This window comes from Phocoena sinus, chromosome 15 (assembly GCF_008692025.1).
Source record: "Phocoena sinus isolate mPhoSin1 chromosome 15, mPhoSin1.pri, whole genome shotgun sequence".
NCBI classification, from domain to species: domain Eukaryota; kingdom Metazoa; phylum Chordata; class Mammalia; order Artiodactyla; family Phocoenidae; genus Phocoena; species Phocoena sinus.
The window spans coordinates 78,801,689-78,825,137 of NC_045777.1; the positions used below are offsets into that span (position 1 = coordinate 78,801,689).

A 23,449-nucleotide genomic window follows, 5' to 3' on the forward strand; every position below is an offset into this window, starting at 1 on the left:
CTTCCCTGGTGGCGCAGTGGTTGAGAGTCCGCCTGCCGATGCAGGGGACACGGGTTCGTGCCCCGGTCTGGGAGGATCCCACATGCCGCGGAGCGGCTGGGCCCGTGAGCCATGGCCGCTGAGCCTGCGCGTCCGGAGCCTGTCCTCCGCAACGGGAGAGGCCACAACAGTGAGAGGCCCGCGTAACGCATAAAAAAAAAAAAAAAAAAGAAGGGTGGAGAAAGGAAGAGGGACGTTCCAGGCTGAGGGCAGAGACAGCCTGAGCAAAGGCTGGGAGAAGGGACCTGGGGGGTGAGCAGACCAGCCTGGAGGCCCAGACGGAGCTGGAACAAAAGGAGGGGAGGGCAGGTGGCCCATCCCCCAGGGCTGGCTGTTCTCATCTTTCCTCCCTCCTACAGTCCCCAGCACTTTCCTAAGGTCCTGGGCTTTACACTCTGACAAATGGAGGGCTTGAGCAAGGTGACTCCAAAGCTCGGGGCCAGTTTCAATGTCTCACAATTCCCCAAAACCAGTTTTGTAAGTCTTCTGGTCCTGGCCACCACACGGTCGTCCTGCCCCTCACCACCCCCCTGCCCAGGCTTCCAACCCGGCCCTCCCATCCACCTCCGCAGCTGAAATCAGAAACGATACAGTCTTCCTGTGCACAGGTCCCATTTATTGTAGAAAATAATAGCAATTACCGTGACAAATAGTTTAAATTACAAAACAGAAACCACGTAGCAGCAGGGGAAAGCCCCAGGACTTCCTGGGGTTAGGACCAGAGAAAGCATTCCCCCTGCCTCTCCCAGGCTCTCCAGTGACCTTGGCAGGGGCGAGGATCCAGAGGTGGCCAGTCTCAAGGGGCCCGGGGTCCTTCTTCGGAGCCCGCAGGACGGGCTGGAAGGGGTGTGGGCAGCCTGGGCCACATGTAGCCCCCTCCCCCACCACTACCCAAACCAGTTTGTAGCACCTCTGCCCCTCCCCTCTAAACCTGTCCGTCCACTCTCTGCTTGGCAACTCTGCTCCAAGGGCAGGTGGGTGAGCAAGGCAGCCATTCTCGTGGCCACAGGTTTCCATGGGCAAGCCACAGCCCAAGTGCTCGCTGACCCACCCAGAGGATGCTGGCAGACGGAGTGGGGAGGATCAAAGAAGGGGGCAGTGATCAACACGGGCATAGTCCCATGGTCCGCTGAACACCCACTCAGAGGCAGAGCTCAAACAAAGTCAGGGCTGAGCTCTCTGGGCCAGCAGGAGCCAGCCCCCTGTATCCACAGCCATTCCGAGGAGGGTGGTACAGGAGTCTCTTTCCATCCATCCTTGCTAGTGTTGGAGGTGACCTTAAGAAAATGTCCGAGAGGGCCAGGAGGGGCTGAGGGCTGCTGGCCAACGGCCTGGCTCAGTCCCTGCTTGGCAGGGCCATCCTGGGGTCACAGTAAGCTCAGTCCAGGGAGAAACAAAGCTGAAAGGAAAAGAGTCAACGGTAGCGCCTTACACGTAGTTGCTGGCTGGAGCGGAGCGGGCGGCAGAGTACTTGGCGGAGTAGGGCTTGTCGGTACGGGGTGGGCAGTTGCAGCAAAGCAAGGCCCCACCAAGCATCAGCAGGCCAGAGGCGGCCCAGCCAATGTAGAGCGAGGCACCCATCTCCCGCTTCTGGCCTGAGGCCACCAGTGGGTTATAGAAGTCACGGATGATATTGTGGGCCGTCCAGGACACGGGCACCATCACCAGCAAGCCGGCCAGCAGGAACACCACGCCGGCCACAATCATGGTCTTGGCCTTAGCGCTCTCGTCCTCCACGCAGTTGGTGCACTTGCCGCCCACCACCGAGAGCAGCACGCCGAGCACGGCCAAGATGATGCAGATGACGATGAGGGCGCGGGCCGCCTGCAGGTCCTGCGGCAGCGCCAGCAGCGAGTCGTACACCTTGCACTGCATCTGGCCCGTGCTCTGCACCACGCAGTTCATCCACAGGCCCTCCCAGATGGTCTGGGACGTGACGATGTTGCTGCCGATGAAGGCCGTCACGCGCCACATGGGCAGCGCGCAGCTCAGTATGGCGCCCAGCCAGCCCAGCACGGCCAGAGCGATACCCATCACCTGCAGCCCCATGGAAGCCATAGCTTAGCGTCTGCTGGGGTCTAGGACCTGGAAGGCTGTGGGGATCCGGCCCTGGAGGCTGTAGGAGTCCAAGTGCCGAGGATGAACACTCAGCGTTCGCAGGGAGGTCTTTCACAGCAAGTCCAGAGGCAAAGCCAGTTGGAGCAGCTCCGGGTGCCTTTCCTGAGGGTCGGAGGCACAAACCCAGCGAGCGTAAGAGTGTAACACGACCAGTTCCTTCCTGCCAACAGCTGCTGCAAGCTCTCAGACTAAAGACTGGAGCGGTTATAGGGCTCCGCGGGAGGGGCGGGGGCCGAGGGAGGGGTTTCAGTCCCTGGAGCCGCCCCCTGACCAGTTTCTCTAGATTCCTGAGCCTGTCAACAAAAGAACTTTCAGGCCCCAGCCCTTGGCCCCTGAGTCACCACGCTGGAGAGCCAGTCTCAGAGGAAACTGCCCTTTCCCCCTGCCCCCAGATCCATGCTGAGGTCATCCGGGAGATAGACGCTGAGTCACAGCCTGCAAACACCCGGACATACCTGGGGGGCCAGGCCCAGCCAGGTTTGGGGCCTGAAGACCAGGGTCCCCACACCCCAGGGCTCCCTCATTCCAGGCTTGGGTGGTTGGATGGAAGGTGGCTACCTTCAGGGAGAGGGTCTGAGGACAGAGTCCTGGGAACGTCAAAGAGCAGCCCCACCATGATTACTGACGTCAGAGCCCTCATCAGCTGCGTCACTGGCCTGACAGTTACTATTAAGAGTCTCGCCATCCATGCATCCACCTTACCCGCGTCTGGACATTGGCCTGATGTGGTCCAGTTTTAAGGACCAAGGAGCCGGGGGGCCCGGACTGCTGGGTCCATCACGTGCCCTCCCCATCTCTCACCACCATCACCTGGCTTCCCAGCCCTGCCGGAGGAGGGGTCTCGGAGGTGATGCCCTTTTGGCCAAAGAGAGAAGGAAGCCTGCCCCCCACCTCAGAAGTTTCAGCCAGTTTCTGCTGGGGCTAAGCCGGCTTGGCCAGAATTAGGTCGGGGAGGTCACCAAGAGAAAGCCATGGGCCAGACCCTGGGGACATCAGTCCAGCAAACAGGTGTTTACTTAGTGAAGATACACAGAACGGTCCTCCGATAAAGCCAGAATGGGAGCAAAGTCCCATGAGACTTGGAAGGGGAGGAAGAACTCAGCTGGGGTGTAGGGGATGGTGCCTGGGAGGGGGCCTGACAGGGAAGGGGAGTTGCCTGGCATAACTCCAGCGGGCACTGAATTCTTGGGTTGCGCTGCAGAGGCACTGATGACAGAAGTCACCATGGACGGGGCCCTCTGGAGTTGGGCAAGACAGCAGGACTAGGTGAAGGAGAACTTCAGGGAGAGGGAACGGCGAGCGCCAAGGTGCCCAAGGTGGGGAAATGCAGCTAGTTCTGGGAACCAGAACAGATTCAGAGGAATCCAGTCTGACCAGAGACGGGGTAGTGGGGGAGGGACCAGAGGAAAAGAGCCAGAAATCTCTGCCTCAGGCATCTCGGAGCCCTGGGCTGTGCACAGAGGCTGTGAGACCAGCGAGGGCACTGGATGCCAGGTTGAGAAAGGGGTCTCTGGAAACAGGATGGAGGTGAAAGCCGGGCAGAGGGCAAGGATTAGGAAGGGCCTGATTCAGGGCAGGGGCTTTGGGAACCTAAAGGAAGGAGTCACTGTGGTGGGGAGAGAGAATGGCCAGGCTCATACTGGCTGGATCAAGGGAACCCCACCCCCTTTCTTCCCCACGTGCTGGGGAGCTCATCCCTGAGTCCCCGTGCCTGGTGCCCTGGGGCAGCTGGGTGTCTAATCTGACCCTGGCAGTTGTCCCTGAGCTTCCCGAGAAAGAGAGCTATCCTGCGTGTGTGATTTGGGTAGAAGCCCTCTGTGAGCTATTTAAAACGCGCTGACAGCCTGTGGAACCATAAGGCTGGCAGGGATAAGCTAGCGCGATGTGGAAACTGAGGTCCTTGTACTGTGGTTGACTGTAAACACTTTGGCCTCCCCTACAAGGCTGGGGGCTCCTGAAGGATAGATATTCAGCCTCAGAGCTCAGCGCAGGGGTTGACACCTACTAGGTGCTCAACAAGGCAGGAGGCATTACCCTGGTTCCCAGCTGCCCTCCCCCACTCCCCCTCAGCCCCAGGCACACACACCAACACAAACAGGAATAGTTCCTGCCAGGACCACGCCTCCCTGGCGTTCTCCTTACCAGGCTTCGAGGAACAGCACGCAAACAGGCCTGTGGACTAAGCAACGGAGATACTGCCCTTCCAGAGGGACGATAAGCGCTTCCCTGCAGTGACCTCATCACGGCCTGCCTACCATTAAGCAGGGCAAGGACTCTTACTGCCTTTGCACAGATGGGTGAACTGAGGCCCAGGGAGGGCCGTGTGGGGCTTGCCCAGAACGGGGTGGGCTGGTCCTTCCAGCCCTTCAGTAAGGTTTCTGCCTACAGAGACCCTCACTCACCCCCTACACGCCCCCCAACTTCCTGCTCTTGTTCTGGGACACAGCCAACTGGCACTTGGAGAAGCAGGAGTTGGGGAGGGGGACACACAGGCCCTAGAACTTTCCACCTGTGGCCCAACAGAAGTGACTAAGAAGCTGTCCTTCCCTGCCCAGCTCAGCCAAGCACTTCAGAGGCAGAGGGGAGGGGCTGAAAGCTAGGGGGAGGACAGGTGCAGGAGGGCCCAAGGCAAAGGGCAGGCCCAGGGCAGGGGAGCTCAGGTGGAGCTCGAGGTGCTCAGGTGTGAAAGAGAAACAGGAACCAGTCCTGGGGGAGCCGTGAGCCCTCGGCACATGAGTGGAGCTGGAGAAATATTTGTTGAGACTTCATTTACGCCAGGAGACGCTGGCTGGGTCCCACGCACCTGCTGCAGGAAAAACACCGGCAAAGCCGGAACAATTTTCCTACACCCACTCTGGCTCCCTGGGCCTGGTCCTCCCAACAGCTTAGACAATCTTTCACTGTGACACTTTACTAGTGTGTCTGCCATTCATTACTTTTGCTTTTGGGGCTGAGAGGGCAGAGTGAGCACTTATTTCTTTTTCTTTCTCCCAACATACGCTAACTTTACGCCAATAGAATTGTGTCTTACACGCTGGTTTTTATCAAGGACAGCGCTCTCCCCAGCCAGATCAGGTCACCCATCTCTGCCCATAACCCTCTCACCAGCCCCGTGACCTCGGGGGAAGCCAGCTCCATCTCTGGGCCTCAACTTCTCTCTGTAAATTGAAGATATTAGCACTTTTTCCGATCTAAGACAGATGTGAAATAAGACGAGGATGTGAAAATGCTTTGCAAGCTGAAAAGCTTGGGACCGTGAGGAGGAAAGAGCCAAGTTCATGTCACAAAGCATCAGGCCCTCAGCTCTGGTTCTACCCTCGCACCGAAGGGGAGCTGGGACTTCTCAGACCCTGGTCCCCAGGGCCCCAGGGGCTCAGCCAAGTCTTTGATCACAACACACACATACACACACACACAGCCTTGTGCCCAGCTCCCTGCATGTCCCTGGGAAAGTGGCAGATAAAGTCTCCCATCCAACCCTGAGGCGCCCTGCTGCCATCTGAGCCTTCTTTGTCCTTCTCTGGTCTGTGCGGGTCCACCAGACCCCTGCCGAGGCAGCCAGAGGGATCTCTGAGGGCTGAGTGGACCTGGGTCCCGGGACCCTTCACTCGTCTCCGCTGGGACCGGGAACTCTAAGGCCAGGTGTCAACTTAAAATTATTCTTCCCCACCAAACATACGTTTTGATCTGTATAAAACCAAATGGCTAGGGCTTCCCTGGTGGTGCAGTGGTTGAGAGTCCGCCTGCCGATGCAGGGGACACGGGTTCGTGCCCCGGTCCGGGAAGATCCCACATGCCGCGGAGTGGCTGGGTCCGTGAGCCATGGCCACTGGGCCTGCGCGACCGGAGCCTGTGCTCCGCAACGGGAGAGGCCACAACAGTGAGAGGCCCGCCTACCTCAAAAAAAAAATGGCTTTTCTGAAAAAAAAAAAAAAAAGGAAGAAGCCTCAGTCTCAGCTGGAAGTTGGCTCAAAACGATTTATTTTTGCAGGAGTTCACTACCTTCTCTGCCCACAGACACAAGTTAAGATCCTGTTCTTTTTTAACAAGAGACAATGTCATTAAGTTAAAAATTTGTTTAAATTTTAGTAAATAATCTGCAGTGGAGTGTCCTAATTCTCTGTGAGTGTAAAGATTGTGTCTCTGAGTCACTTCAGAGCCATCGCCCTGGATGGTCCCAGGAGGAGGATCTCCTGGATGCTTCCAGCAAACAGACGGTCACTTCCAGACCCCGGGCCGGTATGCGCTGGTCGCCTCCTGATGGCTCTGGCAACAGTGGGGATTTCACTAGGGCAGGCCCAGCCCTGGCTGGGAGGGCTGGGCCCCAGGCTGGGACTTTCAGAATCTGGGGCAGAATATGGTGGTCCTTTTATGGCTCTCTTCTGAGATGACCCCAGCCCTCCCTGGGTTGAGTCCCAGCTCTGTCACTACCAATTCTGCGACACTGGACAATAGAATTAAACTCTCTCAACCAATTTCCTCATCCGGGGAAGGAGGACAACATCTCCCTCTGAGGCAGTGGGAGGCTCCGTGAAAACACGGAAGCAAGGCCCACTCAGTCCACTGAGATTCTTCTCGCCGCCTTGACAGGGGTCCGGCGGGCCCAGCCCAGGCCCTAGAAAGCCACGGGCCCTGGGCTCAGAAGTGGAGGCCAGGCCCTGGGCTGAGTGGGTAGCCCCCTGCCCGTAGCCTGGCAGCCCACACTGGTGACCACGCTCCCCACTTGGCCCCGGAGGGGGTAATGACAGGCCTGGTTCCCCACATACATGGAGGGAGAAGGTGGGGTGGGGTGGCATCTCCAAGGAAGAGAAGCAAGGCCACGCTGCTGGCTGCAGCCAAACGGCCCAGGCACTTCTGGGAATGGGATGGAGGGATGGCGGGGATGGAGCTGGGTTCAGAGAGAGGGAGGGGCTGAGCGGGGGCGGGGGGTGGGTGGGGGGATGTGGGTGCTCTGAATGGGCTTGGCTAGAGAGAGGGGCTCAGCGGGAGAAGGGCTCTGTGAAGTGGGGGAGACTGAAAGACAGGATGGGACTGAATGAGTTTTTAATTCGTTTCCATAAAATTAGTGCTTCTGAGTCCAGCTTCTGCCTGGCAGTTTCAAAGAGCCCATATTTATGCAAGACTGGAGCCATCCTCACCGTCCCACCCTGCTGTCCACCATTCACAAGCCACTCCCCTGCTTCTCAGAGGGGTCCATCCCAGGGACAGGAGAACTCCTTCCCGCCCCCCCATCCCTCCTCCTGCAGCCCCTGTCTCTTGATTGTAAGATACATCCATTTTCCAGAGGCAGAGGAAGAAGAGGACTTAAAGGCCAGGGGATCCCCGAGGACCTTCTAATCTTTTGGAGGGATCAGTCCTGCCCAGCCCACACCCCCCAGCCAGGTCACTGGTCAGCAGGAGTTGGGCCAGACAGCAGGCTAGTGCCTTAGTATTATGAGACATCATTTTTTCTCACTACAAAACATGCAGGGCACCATCTGTCCCGTTCTAGAGATGAGAAAACTAAGCCTCAGAGAACTGATGTGACATTCCAGGGCCTTGAGAACAGTGGGAATTGGGCCAGTGCCTGCCCTCGAGACCCCCTGTTCTAAACAGACAACTCCCTAGACCAGAGAAGGCAGCTCTGTGTGGGCTCTGGAGGAAAGGATCAGCAGCATCCTGGGCCCAAGGCGGGCTTCCTGGAGGAGGGAGAGGGAAGGAGAGCTGTGAAAGGTGAGTAAAAGCTTAGAAGCCTACGGAAAGGAGAGAGTTCTCTAAAAAGGGGAGCGGCAAGGGGCAGAGACTAGGGGCCTTTCGGGGGCCTTGTGGTGTCTGGAGCTGGGCAGGTGGTGAGCTGGGCTGGAAGGCAAGTTGGGCACATCAGGAAAAGCCTCAAGTACCCAGCTCAAGAGCTGGGTGCCCAGGGGAGCCATGGACAGGCTTTGAGCAAGGGTAGGCCCAGACAGCTGTTACTTGGGCCTTCATGGTAGGTTAATTGGATGGGGAGAGCCAGGAGGGCTGCCCTGCTCTGGGGTGGATGGAGCCTTGGGATATTAGGGGGACATCTTGACCCAGGACCAGCTAGACCCCCAGAGCAGCCTGCTTCCCCCGGGCCAAGACAGACGTTGTCTCCAGTGGGTAGAGCCAGGGGCTGGAGTCATCCCTACTTGCTTCCTGCCCACCCACCAAGTGCGGGCCCCAGGGGATCCTGGAACCCAGCACGTTTTCCCTCCCAGCAGCCTGGGCAGGTTACACCTGATGACGACAGCTTACAGAGAAGCTGTCTCTACTTCCATGACATACCAAGAGGGAGAGAGAAACTACTAGCAGGTCAACCAGGGGACTCCCAGGTAGGCAGCCAGTGAGTCAGCAGTGACAGACCAGGGACAAAACCAAAAGTCTAGTGATCCATTGTAAGTGGCATTTCACCCCAGCCCCAGGTGACTCAGAGATCATATTACCCTTTCCTCCTGGCCTGGCGGGCATTCTCCTACTGGAGTGCCTCCAGGCATGGTTGGGGTAGACACCACCCACAGATCCTGACCCCTGGCCTTCTTGGGGCCCAGTTCAACTGCCAGGTCTTTGTCCTACTGCCCGGTGCGCCCACTGACCCAGCCCTCATTCTCTGCTGGCTCCCAGCTCTGGATCAGTCTAGCCCTGAGGAAGGCTACAGCGGGCCCTGACCTGCCCGCCATGGGCTGGGGAGCAGGACGTGGGGACCAGCTGGGAGCAGCCACACCTCTGGTTAGTGTGAACTTTTTTTCTTTTTCAATGTTCTTTTTATAGCAGGGCTTAACCTACATGATTTGAACTTTTTTTTTTTTTTTTTTTTTTTTTTGTGGTACGCGCGCCTCTCACTGCTGTGGCCTCTCCCACTGCGGAGCACAGGCTCCGGATGCGCAGACTCAGCGGCCATGGCTAACGGGCCCAGCCGCTCCGTGGCATGTGGGATCTTCCCGGACCGGAGCACGAACCCATGTCCCCTGCATCGGCAGGTGGACTCTCAACCACTGTGCCACCAGGGAAGCCCCAACCTACATGATTTGAACTTTTGACAAGGACCTGAGCGCTCACCCACAGCCCTCGGTCACACCCTCCCTTCCCCCTCCATACAATCCCTGCTTCTCTCCAGTGAGGTTGGGGGACTGCAGGTGCCCAGGGGGCTGGCCAGGCGCCAGTGGCTTGGTGTCACTGCCCCTCAGCATCACTCCACAGCTGTTCAGCCCCACATCAGCATGAAGCTGCCACCACACACCTAGGCATGCACCAAGGGTCCCGCGTGTTCTTATTTATTTTCTTTAATCCACTTCATTCCAGTTCTTTGCCACCTCAGCGGGCTGGCAGGGCTCTCAGCCTCAGAACTTCCTGCAGCTCCATCTCTGACCAGGGATATTCGACATCCCAGGACATCGGGAAGTCCTTTCTTGAACCATCAGCCATTGCCAAGCCCTGGGTGCCGTGGAAAGCTCCAGGCTCCAGTCTGCCTGGACGCCTCAGGGTCTGGGGCTCAGTGGCCTCCCAGCAACACCGAGGAATCAGAAATCACTGGCCTCGGGACTTCCCTGGCGGTCCAGTGGTTAAGACTCCGCGCTTCCACTGCAGGGGGGCACGGGTTCGATCTCTGGTCAGGGAACTAAGATCCCGCAGGCCACGTGGCGCGGCCAAAAAACGAAAAGAAAGAAATCACTGTCCAGGAACCATATAGTCATCAACTAAAAGGTATCACCTTTCATTCCTGTGAGTAGTGCCTGGCGTATGGTAGAAGCACGTAGTAGGAACCTCCCCACACGCCACACGCTCTCAAGTCATCCACCCGCCCACATCATTGCTTTCCAATAGAGGAATCTCTCTGCTATCCCTTCCTCCTGTCCCCACTCCGGAACACCAAACCCCAGCTCTTCTTGACCTCGGCCTTTACCTCAAAGTCAAGCCCAGGGAGAGCTTCTGCCTCAGCCTTGGCTCTCTTTCCACCCCACCCCAGTCCCAAGCCTGACCAGTTGCTGCTGGGAACAGGGAAGAAGAGAGAGCAGAGGCAAACTGATATGGCAATAACCCCCCCCACACACACACCAGCCATGGTTTCCTCAGCCTCCTTGCTGGCCTCCCACCGGCCTCACCCTCCATGCCCACTCACCCCCAAGCCCAACTCACCCACAGAAGTCTTCCCCAGGCACCTCCACCCCTTCCCACCCCATACTAAAGTCTGCCGTAATCTGGCCCAGCCTTCCTCTCCGCTTCATATCCTGAATCATATCCATACACACTGGGCTTCCCTGCTGATGGGGAGAAGGAACCCCCATCCCGTGTAACTCTGGTACCCGGGCCTCCCTTTGGGATGAATCTGGTACAAAACAGCCCTCCTGGCTTTTTTCCTTCTTTGTGCTCTGGACAGTCTGGGGCACTCAGGCCTAGTTACCTTGGAAGACAAGGGCAGTGACATTAATAATAATAGCGACCTGAATGTTCATAGCAGCACAATTCCAACAGTTAAAAGGGAAACAACCCAGGTGGCCATCAGAGGATGAACTGATCAACTATGTGGGCTATATTCACACACCGGAATTATTTTTCAGCCATAAAAAGGAATGAAGTGCTGCTCCGTGCTACAACATGGGTGAACGTTGAAAACAGGCTAAATGCAAGTGTCAGACAAAAAGGTCACATATCGTATGATTTTGTTTACGTGAAATGTCTAGAACAGGAAAATCTACAGAGACAGAAAGTAGATGAGTGGCTTGGGGCTGGAGGGGACGTGGCATAGGGTGGCAGAAGGTACAGGGTTTCTCTTTGGTGTGATGAAAATGTTCTAAAATTGGCTGTGATGATGGTTGCATACTCTGAATAGACTAAAAAACACTTTGTTATACACTTTAAATGGGTGAATTGCATGGTGTGTGAATTAGAGCTCAACAGAGCTGCTTTGAAAAGAATAATAATTAGCACTTGTCAAAGGCCTGTCAGGTGCCAGGCAGGCCCCACACAGCCTCTGTTACCCCTCAGGACCTTGTGATGTATAATAGGAGCAGATTTCTGCCCCCAGAGAAACCACATTCACGTGAGGGTTTTTTTTTAATTAATTAATTTAAAAAATTAGAGTATAATTGCTTTACTATGTCGTGTTAGTTTCTGCTGTAGAACAAAGTGAATCAGCTCTATGTATACATATTTCCCCTCCCTCTTGAGCCTCCCTCCCACCCTCCCTTTCCCACCCCTCTAGGTCATCACAGAGCACCAAGCTGAGCTCCCTGTGCTATGCAGCAGGTTCCCACTAACTATTTTACACATGGTCGTGCGAGTTTTTTTTTTAATTCAACTTAATTGGCTATTCCAAAGATTTTTCTTTTCTATTTTTGACAATTGGAGCCCCTAAGATGCACAAGGGAATTGCATTTTGCATTTTTATTTTTATTTATTTATTTGGTAAGAGGAGCAAAGCAAGGACCTGGAGATATATACTGGAACATTCTCCTTAGAAGAATTCAGCAAAGTAGAAGATAAATATTTAAAGAGGAAAGGTGGGGGGAGGAGGGGCGGTTAATATAGTGAATCAGTAAGTCACTTCTAAATTAAACAAAACTGGAGTTGAAGAATAAATAGGTTTCCAACTGGCTGTTGCTGTTTTCCTTTGAAAATAATAAACATTAAAAAAAAAGGGCCGTGACATTGAGATTTATTGAAATAGCCAATTGGCCTGTTTTTCAACTAGTATGCAGTAAGCCTAGAAGTTAGGAGAGAATAGTTTCCTGCTAGCAGGAAACCTTCGTCTTGAGGACCTTACTCAGGCTCAAGGTGTCCTCTGAGGGGAACCAGGATTGAAGTTTTTTATTTCTCAGGAAGAGCTCTTCTGCGTGGCAAGGGCTCAGCAGTACAAAATAAAATGACAGTTCCTTTAGTGCTACGGGATATCCACTGTAACTCATTGAGAGACCACCCCAGTTCTTTCTGTTTTGTTTTCTGGGTTTCTTTTGCCTTTGTAGGAATCAGACACCTTGTGTAGAAAAAATGGTTTATGCCGAGTAGAGGTGACTTTAGGTGGCAGCTCCCAGGCGATTTTGAAACCCATGCCGAAGTCCCTCCCCTTGTTACAGATGGCATAGAAGTCACAAGTCTGTTAACTGGACTGTTTCTTCTCCTGCCTGTTGTTCCTGCTTTCTCTATTTCTGTCTGGATAGTCAGGAAAAGATTTAATGTTTAATATTTAAACAAAATATTTAATGTCTACACAGTAAAATTATTCAAGTTTCAAACCAGTATTGAAACCAGTTGGAAACCAGCTGATAGTTTCTTAATCTCAGATTTAGAGATGAATGTAAATTGTATTCTGTTGAAACGTGCAGGTGTTGGATTCGTGCCATTCAAAAAGCTCCTGCCTCTAGGTCGTTGTTAATGGGACCAACTTGTAAAGTTTGTAGCCTTAAAGAAATCTCCATGCATTTGTTCTGCTACAGCTCAAAAATATGAAGTGACTGCCTGGAATTTGGGGTTAGGCCCAGTGTTCAGGTGAAAGAGAGGTGACAGCTTTCCAAAGAAGCACCCAAGCACACTAACACTGTCTTCTATAGGGATTGTTGGGCAGGCCTGGGATCCAGGTCTGTACAGTGAACAGGAGGAAGGAAATGCTCTGAAACAAGGCTCTAATACCATGGGTATATGTAGGAGAGAACTAATAAGATTCTGTTAATTAAGATCCAAAAAAAAAAAAGGCTATCATCCCAGTCTACTAATGTAGATACCAAAGCTCAGAGCATTTAAGTGACTTCCCCGAGGTCACACAGCTTGTGGAGGCAGGATTTGAACCCAGAACTGTCTGAAACCACAGCCAGTATGTAACCACCACATCAAACATCAAGTCTACTCAAGTCTGTTTTCAAGACAGCCGGGAGCTTGCTCGAACTGGGGAGAAACTCAGAAACCCTCAGGCCGTGTCTTCAAGGGTTGCTGGTCGGGTTGTGGACACGCAGGAGTGGTGAGACCTGCCCGAGGTGGTGTGGGGCTGGGATAAAGGGCACGGGGACCTAGCAGGGTGGTGGAAATACAGGGTGCCTGTCCTAGGCAACACCCCATCTCCACCGCTACAACCCCCTGTCCAGAATGAGCTGGGACGTCCAGCAAGGTGACAGAGGCCCCGGCAGTGGCGCTGCATCCCGGGGTACAATGGCTGCGTGTCCATCTCCCCGCCAAGGCTGGGCCCGCCCGGCCCTCTCAGGTGTTGCCCCCGTGTGTTTGCTTATGGTCACTGCAGCCTCCGCCGTGTACTCCAGCCCGTGGATGGGAATTTCGAAAATCGCTCCTGCTAAAGGCGGGTGGAGGAGTGAACAGGGAATGTTGTGATCGTCAGAAAAGTGATGGGGCCGCCCAAGGTACCCCTAAGGTGGGGTTCAGCGAAGGGAGGGGGTTCAGGGTAAATGGTGAACCATAGGATGTACAGATTTTTTTCATCATGATGAAAAATAAAGGCTGACCAGTGCTGTGTGCATGGCAGATGCCGTTCTCCCCTGGGTGGGTCCAGCGGGGCAGGCCTGAGGTGGACGCCCTTGGGTGTCTGCGGAGGGCACAGCCAGTGTGGCCGAGGCCTTGATGCACAGGCGGAGGAGGTGGGCATCCGGGCAGGACTGTGAGGTCCACGGGAAGGGAGTAACCCATGGGGTTGGGGTGGCTGTGGCCCCGGCAGTAGAGGAGCGCCCTCCAGTGGAGGTAAGCGTCACTGCAGCCCTCCTCAAAGTCCCCCCGAGGAAAGCCCTGACACCCCATCTTGGGTCTGTCGGGTCGGATGGGGTGAGGGAGCCTAGACCAAGGGCTCCGACCTGAGAACCAAGAGCCTAGGAACGAGGAGGGAGACTTCTCCTGGGCCCTCACGGAGGTGGGTGGCGAGGAGGGCAGGCAGATGACTGTGCGCCTCTGTGAGGAGAGAGAGAGAAGGGGAGCAGAGGTAGGGGCTGCCCAGGAGCCCCTGGGGTGACTCAATTCCAGAGTCACAGCCCCCTACTCTTCCCTCCTCCACATCATGCCCCTGGGCCTGGGAAGATGGCAGGAACCCTGGCCCCCATGTTCGGGATGAAATGGAGAGCCAGCCAGGCCAAAGGCAGGCTGGCCCAGACGCAACACGACCCTGCCCTGAGCCTCTGGCCCTCTGCATCAGCCCGCTCACCCAGTCGCGCTTCCGAACTCACTCCCTCCAGCGCCCCCGCCCCCAGAAAAGCTTAACGAAGAGACTCAGAGAGCGGAAGGGGGCTCAAAGAGGGGTCTGCAGTGAGGGGAGGGGGGCTCAGTGAGGGAGGGGGCTCAGTGGGGGGAGGGGGGCTCAGTGAGGGAGGGGGCTCAGTGAGGGAGGGGGCTCAGTGAGGGGAGGGGCTCAGTGAGGGAGGGGGCTCAGTGAGGGAGGGGCTCAGCAATGGGGGGGCCATGGGAGGAGCAGCTGTGAGCGGGCAGAATATTCAGCACACAGAACAGGCCAGGGAAAGATCTGAGGGGTGGGTCCAGGCCGCCTCGTGCCATCTGGGCAGCGCCTGGCTCCGAGGCAGCCCCCGGGCTGGGTTTCGCCTGCCTGCCTGAAAGCGGAAGAGGCTCGGGCAGGGCCTCTTTATGGCTCCTGGCGAAACCTGGCCCCCGGGACAGGGAATACGTTTCTGGTGGGGGGGAGGAGGGAGTGACTCATTCCCCCTCCCAGGCTCCTGACACCCCAGAGACTGGGAATTACTCCCAAACAGCCAACCAGGCCCGGCCGAGAGAAAACAGCTCCACCCCACCCCGGCTACTCTCACTTCAGGCCTCCCACCCACCGTCACCCACAGGGAGGGACAGACCATGCCCGGAACAGTGGACACCTTGGAGGAGAAACACACCCTCTCACACAAACACAAACTCAGGCAGACACACACCCACACGCTAAACGCAATCCCAAACCTCCGCACCCAGAAACAAACACCCGCCATCCGCGACAGCCCCCAGAGCCCCCAGAAGACAGCCCACCGAGAAGCCACCGTCACTCACTCACAGCAAAGTACAGCACCCAGTGAGCCCGAAGCCCAGCTCCCAGACTCAGCCAGACCCAGGTGTGGGCCCTCTCTGCTGGCCCAGAACCAATCTGGCTTCTCAGTCGGCCAGTTTAAGAGGCTCATGAGGGAAAGAGAGGGAAGGCGCTGGGGCAGCAGAGGTGGAGGGAATGCCAAATCGGGGTCGGGGGGACCCCAGCCTCCTGCTGAGGAGACACTGAGCACACACTGGGTTTTAACCACCCCGGGGCCAAGCACTGTCTTATCGCAAGAATCTGAGGTGCCCCCCCAGCCCGCCCTTACTGCCTCCTGTCCCCCACCTTAGGCTCCATCTCAGGGAACACACATAATCTTGATGTCTCAGCACAGGTGTCCATGGAACAAGAGCCGGCTGCAAAATCACCTCTCCAAGGAGTCCCTGGAATCCCCAGCACCTGAGCACATCGGCCATTTCTGCCCGCAGCTGCAGCATCTGCTCCCAGTATATGTGATTACCCACCTCAGACTGAGACTTCCCAGGGCAGGGCCTGTCTCTTCTCGGCAATGGCTCCCCAAAGGCAAGGCCATGTCTCTCTAATCAGACCAGGGCCTCAGTGTTAGAGATAGCAGGTGTGCCAGACATGATTATTTTTATTGAAAGTTACAAAAACTGCCAGTGTTTACTGTAAGTCCCAAAACAAAGGTATGGGAATTGGAGGGAATAGTTATAAGATGAATACTGAGGTTTCTCTCCAGAGCAAAATGAGTCACCAAATTCCAGAAAAGTCACAAGGTGGAACAGCATGGGGATCAGCATATAAATATATAAATTCTCGGACTTCCCTGGTGGTCCAGTAGTTAAGAATCTGCCTTCCAATGCTAGGGACATGGGTTCAATCCCTGGTCGGGGAACTAAGATCCCACATGCCACAGGGCAACTAAGCCCATGTGCCACAACTACTGAGCCTGCGCTCTAGTGCCCGTGTGCCACAACTACTGAGCCCGTGTGCCACAACTACTGAGCCCATGTGACACAACTACTGAAGCCTGCGTGCCTAGAGCCTGTGCTCTGCAACAAGAAAAGCCACCGCGATGAGAAGCCCACGCACCACAATGAAAAGCAGCCCCTGCTCACCGCAGCTATAGAAAGCCCGTGTGCAGCAACGAAGACCCAATGCAGCCCAAAATTAATTAATTAGTTAATTAATTAACTAATTAATTAATTTTTTTAAAAAGAAACTCCAACATGCTGGAGGAAGTGTTGGTTAGTACAACAATTTTAGAGAATCGTTTCACAATATCTGGTAAGGTGGATGACGTATATACCTTATGAACCATCATTTCCACTTCTAGAGAAACTCTCAGGTATGTGTACCTGGAGGACAAGGACATGTGTCACATCTTGTTTGTAATAGAAAAACAATTGGAAGCCATTCAAATGCTCACAAGAATGGTTAGGAATTGTGACATAGTCACACAATGGAATGCTCTACAACAATGAAAAAAGAATAAACTACTGAAATGCACAACAACGTGAGTGGACCTCACACATTGTATTGACTGAAACCAGGTACAGGTGAATATACGCTGTGATTCCACTTTTACAAAGGTCAAAAATAAGCAAAAGTAATCAATGGTGACAGGAGTTAGAAAGTGGCCACCTCTGGGGAGAAGGATGGGGGCGGGACACCAGGAAACCTTCTGGGGTAATAGAAATGCTCTGTACCTTGATTTGGGTGGTAGGTGCATGATGTGTTCAAATGTAAAAATTTCAAGCTGTACCTTTAAGATTTGTTCATTTCAAGGACCTCAGTGAATGTATTTTATGCCTCAAAGAAAAGAAACTGCGGACTTCCTTGGTGGTCCAGTGGTTAAGAATCTGCCTTCCAATGCAGGGGCGTGGGTTCCATCCCTGGTCGGGAAACTAAGATCCCACATACCGCGGGGCAACTAAGCCCACGTGCCGCAACTACTGAGCCCTCATGCCGCAACTAGAGAGAAGCATGTGCGTCGCAACACAGAGCCTGTGCGCTACAACTGAGACCCGACGCAGCCACAACTAAATAGATAACTATTTTTAAAAACTAAGCAGGGGGCTTCCCTGGTGGCGCAGTGGTTGAGAGTCCGCCTGCCGATGCAGGGGACACGGGTTCGTGCCCCGGTCTGGGAGGATCCCACATGCCGCGGAGCGGCTGGGCCCGTGAGCCATGGCCGCTGAGCCTGCGCGTCCGGAGCCTGTCCTCCGCAACGGGAGAGGCCACAGCAGTGAGAGGCCCGCGTGGCGCATGAAAAAAAAAAAAAAAAAAAAAAAAAAAAAACTAAGCAGGATTATAATTTTTAAAAATAATAATGAGATGCAACTTGACACCCACGGAATGACAAAAAGTCTGATGCTACCAAGTGTTGGCAGAGATGTGTAGCAATAGGAACTCTCTAATGTGCTGGAAGGAGTGTATAATACTAACAGGCAACAATTTTCGGGAATCATTTGGCAAGATCTGGTAAGGTGGAAGGTGCATATACTCTATGATCCAGCAATTCCACTTCCAGAGAAACTCTCACTCATATGCACCTGGAGGCATTTACAAGGATGTATGTCACATCTTTGTAATAGCAAAACAGTTGGAAATAATCCAAATGCTCATCAAGAGGAGAATGGATGTAAACTGTGACATACTCACACCATGGAATATACACAGCAGTTACAATGAATGAACTAAAGCTTCCTGTATACGTTTCAAAGACATAACACCATTGAATAAAGCAAATTGCAGAATAATGTGTGCAATGTAAGACCATCCATGTAAAAATGTTTAATATGCAAGAAGTTCTATGTATTGTGGATGGATATATACTTAAGTAGCAAAACTATACAAATCTGAACAGGAAGATGCCATGTCAACTTCAGGATTGTGTTACCCAGAAGAAGAGAAGGGAGTGGGATAGGGAAGGAGTGCAAAGGGTCTCCGGCAGAATGTAACAACTTGCTAACTCTGAGTGGTGGGGTCCCATGGGTATTTTTTATATTATTCTTTGTACTTTCCAGGGTTTTTTTTGGGGGGGAGGGGTTTTGGCCACACCGCCCAGCTTGCGGGACAGTTCCCCAGCCAGGGGTTGAACCTGGGCCATGGCAGTGAAAGCGTCAAATCCTAACCAGTAGACCACCAAGGACTTCCCCTCGTAATTTAAAAATATATATTCAAAGGGAAGAGGGCAGTTTTACAGTCTGGCTGCAAGCTGGTGGGCTGCCATCTTGGTTTCTGCAGCTGACCCCAGACTGTGCCTTCCCTCCTTCACTCCACATTTCAGCTTTGGTAGCCCCAGCTGGGCCAGCATTCTTCTCCCACAGAGATAACCAGCCCTTGGTGGTCCTGCCTGGGGTGGTGGTGGTCTTCTGTGAACATTTATCACTGGTGACAGCAGAATGCAGACACCCAGGAGGGTCCCTGAGCTCTACACGAATTGCCCATATGCTCCCCCCCAGTAACTGTGACTTGATTTACCCTCCGTGGTCAGAGTCAATCATCTCAGCCATTGCAGTGATTCCTTTTTGCCTGTTCTTGTAGGGGGGACAAGGGACACAAAACAGTCAGGGGGCCTCCTCCCTTCCAGCGCAGTGGGCCTGTTACCATGAACACCCCAGGGGAGCATCCCTCCTTCCACAGAGTTCAGGAAATAAAATTCTTGACAGTGGGTCATTGGGTGTACTTCAGGGTGATGCGTCTCCCATTTCTGCCCCTCAGTTCCTGGATCCTCAAATAACACTGAGGTCCTAGAGATTTAATGCCACCCAGGCTTGGTGTCACATTTACAAAGCATGATCTAGAAGTACATAGGAACCCCCTAACCCCCACCCCACTGTTGACTTTTTTTAACATATTTTTAAATGTTTATTTGTCAATTTATTTATTTTTGGCTGCATTGGGTCTTTGTTGCCGTGCGCGAGCTTTTCTTTAGTTGCAGCGAGCAGGGGGCTACTCTTCGTTGCGGTGCGCGGGCTTCTCATTGTGGTGGCTTCTCTTGTTGTGGAGCACGGGCTCTAGAGTGCAGGCTCAGTAGTTGTGGCGCACGGGCTTAGTTGCTCTGCGGCATGTGGGATCTTCCCGGACCAGGGCTCAAACCCGTATCCCCTGCATTGGCAGGCGAATTCTTAACCACTGCACCACCAGGGAAATCCCCACCATTGACTTTTTTTGCTTTTTTTTTTTTTGCGATACGCAGGCCTCTCACTGTTGTGGCCTCTTCCATTGCGGAGCACAGGCTCCGGACACGCAGGCTCAGCGGCCATGGCTCACGGGCCCAGCTGCTCCGCGGAATGTGGGATCTTCCCGGACTGGGGCACGAACCCGTGTCCCCTGCATCGGCAGGCGGACTCTCAACCACTGCACCACCAAGGAAGCCCCCCACCATTGACTTTTGAAAGATGTCAAAGTTATCAAAATATGTGGTCTACCACAACTCAGGTGAAAACCACCTTCCCTCTCCTCTCCTCACACCCCACAATTGGTCCTAAGCAAATCTTCTAGAAGCTGCACCCCCCAAACCACTCTTTCACTCCCAGTCTAACGAGGTCCGTTCCTCCCCTGCCCATCGCAACACTTTATTATATGTATCTGCATTGCCTTTCCTCCAGCAAGCAACTCTTCCTCCTTATATTCAATAAGGTGGGAGGGGCTGGGGCAAACTTGGTGCAATTATTGAATCCTCTTTAGCAGGCCAGGGGAGGAGGAAGTCTGATTACACACGTGTTCTGTCGGCAGGAGAAACAGCACGAGGTGTGAGAGCATTTGCAAGATGGCCGTCTGAGCTGGCACGCTGTTGTCTCCCATGTGGAACCACAGCTGTCTTCAAAGGGCCATTTCATGCCCCGTGCAAGGCCAGATGCTTCTAGAGGGTGGGGCTCATGATAAGAGCAGGACTCCCAGGACATCACCCCATACTTCTTTTGCTGTAAGGCAGCTTCTGGATCAGAAACAATATTGCAAGATTCACTAGAACAGCAAATGAGGCATAAGTCCATGAATAGTAGTACTGGCAGAAGCATGATTCCCAAGTAGAACAAATCCAGGTCCCAGATGGGCACCTATCGATGTACGGACACACTGCTGACATCCTCACAACAGGAGTCTGGAGCGACGGCAGTCACATTAGGTTGGTTGGCCCCTAAGGAAGGAGAGCGCCATATTGGATTCAGGATTGGTGCTACTTTGCGGCCAGAAGCCACAGGGGTCGGCCTTGGTGAGAGAAAGCCCTACATGGACTCCCTCCCTGCCACAGTGGCCGCCGCAGTCCCCAGGCCATTGAGCAGGGACTGGGCTGTCTAGGGAAGAGGCTGCCTGGTACCCATAGGCCTGCTCATCAGCCAACAAAGATATTTGAACTCCTTCAGCAGCAAGACTCTCCCTCTGGTTGGAGCTCAGAGTCGGGCACAGAGTGCCATGGGACTGCCCTGGTTGGGGAACGTGGCCTCTGTCAGTGATAACACGGGAGGCACTAAGGGTTGAGTAACCTCTGATAGAGCCCTATCTTAAATCAACTATGCTCTCCTTGGGCCTCAGAAGCTGCTTTGTTTAACTTTGTGCTGTTTGCATGAAGATATGATAAGGTTCCCCAAGGTTTAAATAAACTTAGAAGTCAACAGAGTCCATTGCCCTCCGTTCCCGGGAAGGGCGGCTTAGTGAGGTGAAGACACGGCACAGTGCAGGGGCCGGGGTCTCACATGCCTCTCTCCTGCAGTGCCCCCAGCCCCAGCCTATCCCAACTGAGCTTCCCTGGGGTTTCTTTCTTTTCCTTTTCCTTTTTTCTCATTCTGGTTGCCAGTAGGAGACCCAGGGCCAAAACACTAAACTACAGAGGCTAAGCCAGGGGTCTCAAACTCAAGTGGTTACGTGGGCCGAGCAGGTAATGAACATGTGTACAGAGAACCAGGTGAAAGAAAACAGGTGTGGGGGGGGTGGGTGGGGGGGAATTCCCTGGTGGTCCAGTGGTTAGGACTCCACGCTTCCACTGCAGGGGGCAAGGGTTCGATCCCTGGTCCGGGAACTAAGATCCTGCATGGCATGGCCGAAAGAAAAAGAAAGGAAGGAAGGAAGGAAGGGAGGAAGGGAGGAAGAGAGGAAGGAAGAAGGAAAGAAAGACAATAGTTGGGGGACTGACTCCTGAGAAGATGAAATAGACATACGTATTCCTATTCCTTCTGCCAAGTACAGCTGAAACCCCTGGATTTTATAGATAAAACAGGCATGAGAAGATTGAAAGGTGGAGGGAAGGCAGACTCGGGACCTCTGGACCCAAGGACACATGATGCCCTCATCGTTGTCACCATCCTGCTGCCCGCCCTCCCGTCCTCAGACTCCTCGTAGCTCATGAGGAGAGACACGGCTTCTCTTTTTCTTTTTTCTCCCAGTTTTATTGAGTTATCATTGATGTCGGCACTGTACAATATAAGGTGTACAGCATAAGGATCTGACTTACATACATCGTGAGATGATTATCACAGTAAGTTCAGTGAACATCCATCATCTCATATAGACACAAAATTAAAGAGATAGAAAAGAAATCTATTTTCGCTTGTGATGAGAACTCTTAGGATTTATTCTCTTAACAACTTTCAGTCTGTACTTTTTTCGTTGTTGTTGTTTTTGCGGTACGCGGGCCTCTCACTGTTGTGGCCTCTCCCGTTGCGGAGCACAGGCTCCGGACGCGCAGGCTCAGCGGCCATGGCTCAAGGGCCCAGCCGCTCCGCGGCATGTGTGATCCTCCCGGACTGGGGCACGAACCCGGGTCCCCTGCATCAGCAGGTGGACTCTCAACCACTGCGCCACCAGGGAAGCCCGAAAGTATTCCAGTTAGATTCTTTTGCATATAGCTGTCCAGTTTTCCCAACACCGTTTATTGAAGAGACTGTCTTTTCCCCTCTGTATATTCTTGCCTCCTTTGTCATAGATTCATTGCCCATATAAGTGTGCATTCATTTCTGGGCTCTCTATTCTTTTCTATTGATCTAGGTGTCTGTTTTTGTGCCAGTGCCCTGGGTTTTCTTTCTCCCTCATGTATCCCAAACATGGAACTGAAGATGTAGGCAAGTGGGAGATACCACTGGACAAAAACCAAAAAAGCCCCAATAAAAGTCTGCTTTCTCTGGTCAAAAGACCAGGAAAGAGGCAGCCTAAAAGGACAGAAAACTTTTGAACAATAACCATTCTAGGGGAACTTCCTGGCAGTCCCTCCAAAAGACAGTAACACTTCAAATCAACTTTATTATGGGGTGACAGATTTGGGGTTCTTAGAGATAGTGGTAGCTAGAAGAGTGATACTTCATCCCTGCAGTGGTTTGTGTGGGAGCAGGGTGAGGTGGGGAGAATGCAAGGTGTCATCAGCTGGAATGACCCTTGACCCTGCCTTCAGCACCTACACAGTGCCTGGCACACAGTAGGTGCTCAATAAATATTTGTCAGCCGTTTGTGGGTAGTGGGGGTTAAGGACTCCGCACTTCCACTGCAGGGGGTGTGGGTTCAATCCCTGGTCGGGGAACTAAGGTCCTGCAAGCCATGAGGCACGGCCAAAATAAATTTTAAATAAAATTTAAAACTAAGCATTCTATATTAGGACAAACACCAGAGAAGAAACTGTGGCCCCACCCATCCCCACACCACAAAGGCCAATGGGGAGCCTAGATATGAAATACGAAAACTTTTTTCAATTAAAAATTTTTAATTACAGTATATTATAACACAGTAGTACAACAGGACTCACTCACATATTCATTTGACAAGTATTTACTGAGTGCCTGCCCTCTGCTAGGCACTATTCTACTGCTAAAAATAAAGTGCTGAAGCATACAGACAAGGTCCCTACAGTCGTCAAGTTTACATTCTAGTGGACACCACGTTTGAACAGAAATGACTGGAAAAGCATCTTGAAACGTATAAAACCAGATGTCAATAATAGTATCTTTAAATGGATGGGATTATAATTTTTCTAATATCTTTTCCATTTTGACTTTCCTGTATAAGTAGGCATTGCTTTTAAACTTTAATAAATAATAGCCAAACTTGGGAATTCTCTGGTGGTCCAGTGGTTAGGACTCCGCACTACCAATGCAGGGGGCACAGGTTCGATCCCTGGTTGGAGAGCTAGATCCTGCATGCAGCAACTAAGACATAAATAAATATTTTAAAAAGAACAAACACTATAGATAAAATGGATTGCAAAACTGTTCAAGTAACCCACAGGAAAGCAGAAAAAAGAAAACAGAAAAAAAAAACAAACAAATGGAGAGAACAAACAGAAAACAAAAAATAAAATATCAGACTAAGCTTTAACACATCAACAATTACATT

The 23,449-nt window shown here is 53.1% G+C and overlaps 1 protein-coding gene and 1 non-coding gene across 2 annotated transcripts; one reads left to right on the forward strand and one right to left on the reverse strand.

Annotated features, from left to right (window-relative positions):
- Positions 1–634: 634 nt before the first annotated feature.
- CLDN4 (claudin 4) lies at positions 635–2,490 on the reverse strand. The gene has a single exon (XM_032607209.1). The coding sequence runs from the start codon at positions 2,095–2,097 to the stop codon at positions 1,468–1,470; it is 630 nt and encodes a 209-aa protein (XP_032463100.1). The 5' UTR covers positions 2,098–2,490; the 3' UTR covers positions 635–1,467.
- A 20,679-nt stretch (positions 2,491–23,169) lies between these two features.
- On the forward strand, positions 23,170–23,242 carry TRNAG-ACC. The gene has a single exon. It is a non-coding gene; the product is annotated as a tRNA-Gly (tRNA).
- The last annotated feature ends 207 nt before the right edge of the window (positions 23,243–23,449 follow it).

Bases quoted from the DNA above. Each gene is read 5' to 3' on its own strand.
- CLDN4 (XM_032607209.1), bottom strand. From the start codon at position 2,097: ATGGCTTCCATGGGGCTGCAGGTGATGGGTATCGCTCTGGCCGTGCTG.